Raw genomic sequence first — 12,332 nt, 5'->3', positions numbered from 1 at the left:
GCATCTTCAACAGTAAGCCAATTGCTAAATTAGCTTACCATGTCACATAATATATCAATCTACTTTCTCTTTTAGCTAGTTGGCACCTCAATGGTTAGCTACTAGCTTGATATTAATGTAGTGATATTTATCAACCAATATTTTAAATATAATATTATATTATTTCATTGGCCAATTTTTTTCAAGCAAATGAGATTTTGCTTGGCCAAACTAATTTATCATTTGAACTCCAATGGTTAAGCTAGTAGCTTGAAATTTCTAAAAATTACAAGTTAGTCCCTAGCTACGACTATTGGAGATGCTTTAAGAGAAACTGAAATAAAGCGAAAACACAAATTCTTATTTACAATGGGTGTACAATAAATATTGTACACCGGAGTAAAAGTTAACTCAAAATTCTTAAAAGTTAAGCATATATATGTAAAAGTTATTTATTTTTCAGTGATAAATTTTTTTCATTTTAGTAAAACTTATTTCTTCAAAATAACTAATAATGTATAAAATTAATCATTTAACCCTTTAAAATATTTATCTATCAATTTTTTTTACTAATATAAAAGTTAATCAAAACTAGATTAAAGTTACAAAAAAAATGGTTAAAGTTATCTTGGTGTACAATAAATTTATTGTACACCTTGTGCGCACAAGACCTTTTGAAGCGAAAAAGAACGGGCTTAAGAGTTAAGACTACCCTAACAATTCCCAAGCAATTGAAAAAAACACCGTCGTCCCTTCGAAAACCTCCCCCCAAAAAACAAACCTTTCCTCTTCCCTTCGTAAGCTAAAACATTCTTTCTAGGGTTCATACTCAAATTGATTTGTGCGTGAAAAGTTCCAATTGCAAGATGAAAATGCGGGAAAATAAGGGAGGTGCGAAAGCAGCAGTTCAAGGAGGAGGAGGAAGTTCTTCCAGAAGTGGTTTGGAATTAAATGGCATACCATTGGATTTTCGCTCTATTATGAAGGAGGTTGAACTTCTTGGTAAATTTCCCCCCTTTTCATCTTTCAATTTCTGCTACTTTTGTTTTTTTTAATGATTTTTATTGCTAGTTACGAGTACTGAACTATAATCTTAAGTATTGAATTAGAAGATTTCTGTAATGTGTTAAAATTTGCTTGATTAAATTTGTAATTTGGGTTTGATATGATTGAATCTTCGATTTTCTTTTTCCTTCTGGAATGCGATGTTCGGTGTAAATTTGCAGAATTTAGGAATTGGGCTTAGGTTATGACATAGTGTATAACCTGAATGAGACTATTGGGATTGTGATTTTAGCTTTTGTCATACGATATAACCGGTTGTACGATACAAATTATCGAAGGGAACTGGATAGGAATACAATGTTTGGTGTAAATTTGCAGAATTTAGGAATTGGGCTTAGGTTATGACAACCTGAATGAGACTATTGGGATTTTGATTTTAGCTTTTGTCGTAAGATATAACCGGTTGTACAATACAAATCATCGAAGGGAGCTGGACTTGAATACAATGTTTGGTGTAAATTTGCAGAATTTAGGAATTGGGATTAGGTTATGACAGTGTATGGCCTAAATAAGACTATTGGGATTGTTATTTTAGCTTTTTTCATATGATACAACCGGTTGTTTTATATAAATTGTCGAAGGGAACAGTGGTAGTGCAACCAACTAACCAAAGAGCAAGAACCTAACTAGCTGAAATAGAGCTGAAACTGATAAGTTAATTGAAATCGATAAGATAGGAACTGAAGCTGATAAATAGCTGAACCGAGAAGGTAACTAATTAGGTACATTGTTTGGTAAAACTTATTTTTTAAGTAGCTGAAAATTTTAAAATACTTTTGAGAATTGTATATTACAGTAGTATATATATTTATCAAATAAAATTACAGTATACGTGTATAATTATACACGGAGTAATTCATGAGTGATTACTTGTGGTATTACAAACAGAAGAGTAAAGTTTGTTTTACAAAAATAAAAGAAAAAGGAAGAGTAAAGTGTGTTGATGGACATACCGTTATACTGGTTCTTCAACCTTCACCAAGAAATGGAAGCCAATCCTCCATTTCTTTTGACGCCTATCCGCCATGCGATTGATCTAATGGAAAACTTAATCTAGTTTCGTTAGAGTTGAATTTTAAATGGATTTCTACTCAGTTTAAAAATAATTATTTCCACCCTTCCCCGGCACAGGCGGCATATGGTTTCCGATGGTTCAGTTTTTGCCATCTCATAGCACTGCACCGCCGTTACGTTCCTAACAATCGACCACAACGCTTAGTTCCTCTTGCATTCCCATAGAATACAACTTCCTACTTGACCGCCGCATAGTTCTTGGGGCACTACGGTCCACCAGGGGATTTGAACCAGAAGATATGAAATTGTAGAAAGGATAAAAAAAAGTTAAAAACAAAGAAATTCCAAGTCCTATTTTTCAAACGTTAGTTTGATTAACGTTCCAATTTCAGCTACTTTTTGCACCTTAAATCTAATTTCACGTAGTTATCAAACACAACTAATCATTTAAGCTCGCTTAAAATTTCAGCATCTTATCATTTAAGTCACCTTAAATGAGTTGCCAAACAGAGCCTAAGTTTTTGACATTCTTGGAAGTTGAATGTGAGTGCCTGCCTTGGCTTACATTCGATGATTGAAACTGTTCTGCTAGGGTAATGAAGTACCAATACCGACCGGTTGTATAATAGAAATTGTCGAAGGGAACAATGGTAGTGCAACCGACTAATCAAAGAGCAAGAACTTTAGTTTTTTTACCGTCCTTGGAAGTTGAAATTGAGTGCTTGCCTTTTGATGATAGAAACTATTCTGCCAGAGTAATGAAGTACCTTTTTCTCTAGTTTCTCAGTATCCAACTAGAATTTTAGGGGGTGGGGGATGCAGGATGCGGCATATGTGGTACATATCTTTTACAAAAGCACTGTGAATAAGTTTTATTGTGAGAGATGTAAGCCTAAAAAATGTACGACAAGAATGTATTGTTACCCCTAAATAGTAAAGATGCTGTGTTTTATTCGTATCTTCCACTGATAGGAAATCAGTGACAACAAACAAATACGACAAATAGTGCACTAAAATGAATTCAAGGACAAATCATAACTTAAAATTAATTTTAATGAATTGAAATCTATATATTGCGGAAACGTGTGTGCCTTAGACTATACTCCTCACTCCTGAATCCCAAGGACACTATACCTTAAATTAAACTTGAGACTAGCGAGTTGTTCTAATGTTTTTCTTTTTCTTTTTTTCCGGTAAGCAAGCAATTTTATTTCTCAAAAGATCAACTTCATACAACAGGGAACTAAAGGGGAAACAAACCATCTAGGATGATCTCTATTCCCTCTAGAACCAAGAAACGTACATAGTACAAGTCAAACCGGCAAAAACCAAAATACAACTATTTGACTGACAACTAAAGAGCGGCAAACCAAACCTGATCAGATTGTGACACTTTCTTACTCATAATACTCTTGACTCTAAGCCTAATAATCATACCTTGATTCCTTAAGTACTCTTCACAAAAGAGTCCCACTGTAACCACCTTTTGCTCCCGTAACGCTTTCACATTCTTCCTAAACTGAGATCTTCGGGTTTTCAAATGTATTGCTGGTAACTAAACATTATGTTACACTGCAGGCTCCTCTGATATGACATGGAAAGAGAGGAAGAATTTGCAGAATCAGAAAGTCGTTTCATTGGGCGGAAAGGTAAGGGATGTTGACTTATCCCTTGTGTTTTAATGCTAATCTGAACTCTTTGAGTGAACCATTTGCTGACAACGATTATGTTATGTTTATCTGTTAAAAGGCTCCTAAGAAACAGAGACTACCACTTAGTGTAGCACGGCCAATGATGAAGAATCAAAAGAAGAAGGAAGAGAAGTTGTTGCAACAGGTTGTGATTTCAGATATGAACTTTAATCTGTTATGAATTTGCTAGATTTTGTTATTACCCCCTCCGTCCCAAAATTATAGTCTTGTTTTCTATTTCAGGCGTCCCAAATTTATAGTTCTGTTTCCTTATTTGGACATTATTCTTCCCACTTTCCCATACACTTTCCCATATACGAAGTACTATATTCCACTTTTCTTAAAACTCGTGTTTTTAGTCAAACGGGACTATAAATTGGGATGGAGGGAGTAGTTAATTTAAAGTGGAAACTTGCTGACAGTAACTTTCTGCAGGAGTTACTTATCGGACATTGTGGGGAAAATCTCATCAAAAGGACCAAAAAACCCGAAGAGAAGCGCAGGCCTGAAGACGGAGTGCTGAAATCAAGCGAAGGGCGTTTCCGAAATGGAATTCTTGATGTTAAACATTTACTAAAATCTGCTCCACCTCCAAGGAACGATGATGATAGGGGTCCTCCTAAGGCCAGCAAAGGGAGAAAAAAGAAGGGTGGTAAAAAGAAGGGTGGCAAGAAGGGCGGTGGTGGTGGCGGCGGCGGTGGTGGACGTGGTGGGAAAAAGCGTCACTAAGAAGATTATTGTGCCAAATTCCGTGGCGGTGGCAGTGGCGGTGGTGGTGGATAAGCTGGTGTCGGATTTTTAGTGGAGAGAGGATGATGATGATGGGTGTGGCATGCTTAGAAGGATTTCAAATTCAACTGACTTATCTTTCCAAGTCTAAAATTTGGGCCAAATTCAATGTAGATCCTTCTGTTTTCTCCAAATTGGCTATTTGGGGTGATGAAATGATGGTTTCCAAACACACGAGTATCATATTCTTTTGGAAATTTGATTGAATCGTGTAGTTTTAACCTTTATAATGTCATCATATTTGTTTTCGCTTACTGTTTGACTTGTATTATTTAGAATAATTAACTAGTAGTTCAAAAAATTAATATTAAGGTATGTACTCCGAATTTTTTACATGTGTAGAAATGGAATTTAAAACATTGATATTTATACAAATTGAATTCAGAATTCTCAGCAACTTCAATTCTGTTTTGTTCAACTTATTTTGATTTATTTCGGACAAAATAAGTTCAGTTAAGTTCTGGTAATATAGGTTTGCAAAAATAATTTTATCTCAGACATTTTCACAAACAAATGAGTTTATTAAAACAAGTTTAGTCAAAATAAGTCAAATAGAACAGAGTCTTATTGTTATTTTTTCTCTTTAGGTTGAATAAGTTATACTCCCTCCGTCCCGAAATACTAAGTTATTTTGTCACTTTGTGGTCCCATGCACCCTACCTCTTACCCCTTTAAAAAATTGACACATATCCCTATCTATATTAAAAAATACTACACTATCAACTACTACCATCTAATTAAATAATAAGTCAATTACTTTGTACTCCCTCCGTCCCTTAATATTCGCACCGCTTTCCTTTCGGGTCGTCCCTTAATACTTGCACCGCTTTTATAAAAGGAAATTTGTCCAATATAATATTATTTTTCACACTTAGCTACTAACTCACCTACACCCCTACTCTCTACAAAAAAATCATTTAAAATTCACACCCCCACCCACCACTCCCCACCCCTTACACATTTCCCACTAACTATATTAAAAGAATAACTCACTATCAACTAATATCTATTAAATTAATAAGTCAATTCACATGTATTAAACTCCGCACCGATCAAACCGGTGCGAATATTAAAAAAACAGAGGGACTATTAAACTTTATGTTGATCAAAATGGTTAGTATTCCAGGACGGAGGGAGTAGTAACATTTTATAAACAAACCCAAAGTAAAAGGAAAGTGATTTATAGTAGGGTAGTTTAGTAAAAGTAGTAACCAAGAGCCATAAATCTCAGATAAACCCTAATTGAGCAAATGATATTTTGGAAGGTTCTAGTTGCTTTACTTCGATTCCAGCGAACACTAGTTACCCAAGTATTTAGCCACCACAACTAAAACCCTTGATTACAACTTCTACAAATCGTCAAAAACCCCTCATTTCTCTCTCCTCAATTTTTTCTGGGTATTTCGCAGAGTTTGAAAAGAGATGGCAAAGAGGCTAATTCCCACATTCAATCGCATTTTGATTGAGAAAATCACTGCTCCCACCAAAACAAATGCTGGAATCTTGCTTCCAGAATCTTCAAACAAGGTCCAATTAAACCCCCATTCTTTTCTTTTTAATCGAATTTAGCTGCTTTTTCGTTGATTTTTGTTTGTAAATTGATTCTTTTAACTCTATTGCAAATACCCACATCTTGTTTCAGCGATATTAGAGTAAATCTAATCTGGGGTTATTACATTTTTGCATAAATTTTGTTGCTTTTGATCTAATTCCTTTTGATATAGCTAGGTTAATTGCATTTTGGGTACATCTTTGTTCTAATCTGTCTGAAATTAATGCTGTTTATATTTTGGTTGTGAATGCCCAAATTGTTTTGATTAATCTTTAGTGTTAATTGAAAATTAAAAAGATAAGTTTTGCCTAAAAATGGTTAATTTGATGCAGCTGAACTCTGGGAAAGTGGTTGCTGTTGGTCCCGGAAGTCGTTCCAATGAAGGGAAACTAATCCCTGTTTGTGTGAAGGAGGGAGATACTGTTCTTTTGCCTGAATATGGTGGCTCTGAGTATAAGCTTGAAGATAAAACGTGAGTTCTGTTTTATGCTTTGTTATATGAGCTCTACTTTTAGTGCATTATTTGTGCATTGTTGAAGCTAGATTATGAGTAATTTTGTGTTAGTTTGTCGTAAATTTTGTCCTCGAATCTACTACGAGCTTTAGATTCTTGAAATCTGCTTTTGAATGGTGGTTAAACTGTATATTATGGCTGAGGCTTGGGAAATTCATACAGAGTATTGATTTATCATTGCTTGATTATTGACAAGATTGATGGTCGTTGAGGCTTATAGAAAAACCTAAATGCAGAAACATTTACTAGCAATTTGCTGCTTCTTTGTTTGAGCTGACACCATACGTGTAGATATTGATTTGTCATTGCGTGATCGTTGACATGATTGATAGTTGTTGATGCTTATATAAACCTAACTGCAGAAACATTTACTAGCAGTTTGCTGCTGCTTCGTTTGAGCTGACACCATACGTGTAGTAGTATTACTATTTACTAATATTACTCCCTCTGTCCCCCTTTTTATTGCTCCATAGCCAAAATTCAATATATTAGGCATTGATGTAAAATGTGCACATTGATTGATAAGGTGGACTGATTAAGAGAGAGATATAGAGATATAGAGCAAGTCATTAAGAGAGAGCAATCTCAATAGAATACCCCAAAGTGGAATATCTGCCAATCAAAGAGGGGCGGAGGGAGTAGTATGGTGTCCCGTGGTTCAAGGATATCGTTTATGATGGAGTTCTATACAAATTAATCACACCTTTGCTAGGGAAGTGTGCTAGAAGATTAGAAGTGATTTTTGCATTTTTATGTTTGTGGTGTCTATTTGGTAGCTGTATGGATGTTTGTGTTATTCAATTTCCCTTTCTGCGAGTCAAAAGGCTTCCTATCTTTACAATACATAGTATATGGGTGTATGAACTATACATGATCGTGTAGCTTTCTTCCATTTTCTTCCTCCCTAGGTCTATTTGCATTAGTTTGAGGATACGTAGTGAAATTTCTTTTGATATTGCTAAACCTTCCAATCTAGGTAGATAAAAGAGCTTTGGCGGTATTTCATATGGTTATGGAGGTATATGGATGATTGTGGTGGTAGTTATCCTTTTGTAATGCTTCAATGGATGCATTGGTATTATGATATGAATCTGATGTGGTATTGTGGTGATATGACTAGGATTAAGCCTAGCAGACTCCTTGTACGTCAAGTTTCTGCCATTATGTAACTTTTCAAACTCGAACAATGAGGTTAACTTTGAATCTTGACCATAGCCATTCAAATCCATATAATATTATTCCCTCCGTTCCTAAATAAGTGCCTTATTTCTATAAATAGCATTCCCTAATAAGTGTTTTATTTCTACTTTTGGACATACACTTTTCCCAAGTTTCCATACATTTTCCCACTTTTCCATAAATCATGATTGCTATTACACATTCTACAGTTTTCTCACTTTTCATCCCCACATCCACTTTTATTTGTACTTTATCAATAAACAATTATGTACTTTATTCTTTCCCCAAAAACACTCTCAACCATTGTTCTTCTTACACGTCTCTTATTTTTCTTCATCCTCGCACATTTATCCAAATAGGACACTTGTTTAGGAACTGAGGGAGTAGTATACCAAATGATTGTAGTGGTTGGGATATACAATTCCCGGGGATTGTTATTTCATTGCTTTATTTTGACCTGGATTGTCGAGCCTCATTATCTACCACTGTTTGTGGGTATAATTGTTCTGGTTTATTTGATGAATGCATTCCTCGAGCTTTGTTCATCATTACCTGATTTTGGTTGCCTCAATCACTAATTCAATAATACTTCTGAATTTCTTATTCCATGGTTGAGTATCATGCGCGTGAATATTAAGTCTCATTTTTCATGTTTGTAACTTTTGTTAGCTTCACTCCCCTCTTGCAGGTATCATCTGTACCGGGAAGACGACATTCTTGGAACTCTACATGACTGATTCTGATTCAGTAGCGGTTTTGTGGCACGCTTAATCCGATTTGTAGGAGTTCCCCTCTCTCCCAAACAATAAAAAAAAAAGTTACAAAAAAAGGAGTTCATGAGCTCAATTGACAAAGTTGAAAAGCTCTCCTTGAACAATATTTGAACCAAAAACGAGTCTTTGAATTGCAGAATTGAGGATTTTGTTCATGTTGTTATTGTTTTTCAATCACTTTGTTATGAAATTAGCATATATGGTTTCGTTTTCTCCTTTGTTTGTTGATCGTTGCATTATGTGTGAGAATTGAGATGTCACAGAGTTTTGTGAAGGTAATGGCTTCTGTAGTTCCATCTTCTATCGACTGTCGTTGGTTCTAGTAGCGGCCGTCACCCAAATAAATGTGTACGGAGAATGTTACAGCTTTAATTAGTACTTGTTGTTCCTTACACATTGAATCGTGTTGAGTAGGGCTGTCAAATCGGGTGATCGGATCACCGATTTGTTTCGTTGGACTATCTGGTCCACTAAAATAATTCTGTTGATTGGCTTAAACGATTTTTCGCTACCACTAAGCTCAACATCCATCATTTCTGAACTTTAACGTTACTTACAATATTTACCGAATATTTATTTATTCGTCGAAACATTTAATCCGTTAACATATCATTTGTGTGACTCTGAGTTTAGTCAAGACTTAGTTTTAGATTTAATCGGAGATTGATTCTACTTGTGAGAAATCGACCTCCAGTTAGGCATTCCGGTCATGTGATTTCACCAAAATAATTATCTTTGTAATTAATTTAAAATGTACTTATTAGACTAATACAGACTTTACTGAAGGGCATGTTTCCTTCATTACAACCAGGTTCTATTCTCTTCATCATGTGGTTTGATAATTTTTGTTTTTGGTCGGGTCTATCAGAATTTGTATAGTCTTATCTATTCTGATCTCGTCTGAATGTTATATGTAATTGCTTTGATCTGATTATTTTCTAGTAAATAAATGAGTAATCATATTTTTGTATGAGAAAAATGTCAAACCAGGAAGAACATTTGAGGCAAAATCATAATCATGTCTAGGTGCAAAAAACTTCTACACTTACCCTATTATTGAAGTTTTCAAATGGGTCAGACGTAATGTTATTTGCTCATCTGTTGTAATTTCTGTAAGAGAGATGTTGTATAATTTTCAATAACGAATTAGAAGAGAAAAGAGAAAGAATTAATACGAGTACTTGCAATAGAAGGGAAGAAAGTTACTTTAATCCTTAAGAACAAAATGAATAACAAAACCAAGAGAATAAAGTGGATAACAAACTTGCATGTTGTTGCAATTTCATACATTCGTATGTTGAACAAGAAGAAATAGTTAATCTGAATATGACTCATATATATGCATGTTGATTTTTATTTTATTTTTCTTTTGTAGAATGGTTGTTGGATATGTATATTCATAGACCTTCGAATTGAAATGTGAACTTTATGAGCCTATTAAAAAACAGGAATATAGTAAATATAAATAAATTCTAGCTAATCATTCCTTAGAATTGATGGAATTTCACTTATTATTAACTACTATTTTGTGCTTCAATTATAGACTTATGTTGAGTTTATATCTCGACGGATACTATAGAAGCTCTATACTGCCTTGCTTAGACAACGACTATCCAACAAATGGATTGCAAAACAAAAAGTGCCCAAACCAAGGTCTTTCAATGTACGTGTAGCTTTTATCGGTGATGTAGCAGAGGTTATAGGCAATAAAAAGAAGGAAATAATTCAAGTTCTTCGCAACCATCCTATTGCCTCTCGTTTACTCTTATAACTAAGCATTACAAAGAGACTATACATATGTTGATTGCGCCATATTGGATTTTAACGAGTTCGAACTCACAATATGATGGAAGATAGTCAAGATACCACGCACTGTGTTTGACCGGTACTCTCTTTCGATGTTTGGGAACTCCTACCATGTGAGAGATAGCAATGAAAAATATGTGCATTAAGAATATCAAGAACATGATATTCTTCCCATGTCCACTGACCGCACGTAAGTGAAAACAAAAAATCTGGGTGTTTTTTATTTTTCTATCTCAAGGTATCTCTCATATCTTTTTATTTTAGGTTTTGCTACCATTTTGATAACTTACTTTGTACCATATTAGGAATTTGGATTGTTGTTTAGGATCATATTTAAATTGCCTTTTGTTTTTGAAATTTCAGTTACAAGTGAAATTCATGTTTTTGCTCGTGCTAGATCTTAAAATTAAGATTAATTTCACAGTTAATTTGTGGGGATCTGATATATTTTCTTAGTTTTTCATCACAATCATGTATACAAGAGGTGTATATATATAATAGTAGTAGAAGGTGACATATATTTTCTAACATATTTTCTTACTACTAAATATCTTTAGCTACTAGATATTTTGTAGGAATTCTTGACATTTTAGTTACTAGATTTTTCTAGGCTAACTCCTAGATATTTCCTAAAATTATTCTAGATTATAGCATACCTTCATATATTTTTAGGTTTTTCTAGATTAATATTTTAACAACTAGCAGAGTCACTTTTGATAACCTAGTGTGATTTGATAACTTTACTAGTCTAAGGTGATTTATGGTTGCAATTAGCAAGTTATATTTACCTTGTATAGTATCATTTTTTATTTTTATTTTTAAATTTTGACGGGTATAGTGTCATATCTTCATTTTTGACAAATAAACAAAATCTCTCAAATCCACACTATTATGGCTTGTAAGGATCTTTCGTGTATAATCCTGCATAATCTCGAATGTAATCAGTTCCACTACGTAAACCAAATAATAAAATGCAAGCAAAAGTTCCTAGATTCATGGAGATATAAAACAACATATAAGTTATCATGCTTGCATATCCATCATTTGAGTCTCCAACAATTATTCCAATAATTACATATCCGATTTGACATGTGGACGAATATGCAAGCATACGTTTCATGCTTGTTTGAGTAATAGCAATGAGATTCCCCAACATCATGCTAAGAATAGCTAGAATTTCCAGAAGAATATGCCATTCTTTTGATGAGAAATAAAAGGGAATGTCAAAAATTCGAGTGGGTGAAGCTGAAGCAGCTACTTTCGAAGTAACAGAAAGAAAAGCAACGATTGGAGTGGAAGAGTCTGAGTCGAAAAGAGGATTCCTCACTTCTACACTCTCATTAAAAACCATGCATGAGACTTGCATGTCGCACAGCTCCTAAGTGAAAACAACATATTGTTGAATGCAATATAAATATATAATTGTTAAAATAAAAAGATTTTTTTCTACAAAAATAGTGTACTTTTTTAAATGGTAAAAATGTGCTTTTAAACCACGAAAATGTGCTTATAAATTGAAAAAAGGATTTTTTATCATTTAACACCTTAACAAAATTAATTTTTGTAATTAAACACCTTACTTATTTTTTATTATATTTAAACACCTTAAAAATCTAAAAATTTATAAATCAACACCGCTTAACGATTTTCATAAGAAAAAAACGTTGATTTTTTATCATGCTATAACTTCCAAAGCATAATTTGATAGTAGAAGGAGTTGTTTACCACCATATCATGCCTTGGAACCTTTAGCATAGTTAAAAACTAATATTTTTTCTAATAAAAATTGTCAAGTGGTGTTGATTTCTAAATTTTTTTTTGTTTTTTAAGGTGTTTAAAAACAATAAAAAATAAGTAAGGTGTTAAATTACAAAAACTAGTTTTTTTAAGGTGTTAAATGACAAAAAATCCTTGAAAAATGCGCTTTTTACCCCAATTGTATGTAGAAATACACACAATTGGGTGCACCT

General features: G+C 33.7%; 2 protein-coding genes across 2 annotated transcripts; both read left to right on the top strand.

Moving 5' to 3' along the window:
- The first annotated feature begins 696 nt into the window (after positions 1–696).
- Positions 697–4,918, top strand: LOC110783343 (uncharacterized). Its single transcript, XM_021987673.2, has 4 exons — positions 697–981; positions 3,637–3,707; positions 3,808–3,894; positions 4,185–4,918. Exons 1-4 carry the CDS (start codon positions 846–848, stop codon positions 4,476–4,478), a joined length of 588 nt encoding a protein of 195 aa, XP_021843365.1. The 5' UTR covers positions 697–845; the 3' UTR covers positions 4,479–4,918.
- Positions 4,919–5,793: 875 nt separating this feature from the next.
- LOC110783342 (10 kDa chaperonin, mitochondrial) lies at positions 5,794–8,771 on the top strand. The gene is made up of 3 exons (XM_021987672.2): positions 5,794–6,065; positions 6,423–6,562; positions 8,472–8,771. Exons 1-3 carry the CDS (start codon positions 5,961–5,963, stop codon positions 8,518–8,520), a joined length of 294 nt encoding a protein of 97 aa, XP_021843364.1. The 5' UTR covers positions 5,794–5,960; the 3' UTR covers positions 8,521–8,771.
- The last annotated feature ends 3,561 nt before the right edge of the window (positions 8,772–12,332 follow it).

Source organism: Spinacia oleracea, chromosome 4, assembly GCF_020520425.1.
Source record: "Spinacia oleracea cultivar Varoflay chromosome 4, BTI_SOV_V1, whole genome shotgun sequence".
Taxonomy (NCBI): Eukaryota; Viridiplantae; Streptophyta; class Magnoliopsida; order Caryophyllales; family Amaranthaceae; genus Spinacia; species Spinacia oleracea.
The sequence above is the reverse complement of the archived record's forward strand: the minus strand, read 5'-3'. Positions and strand labels throughout refer to the sequence as shown.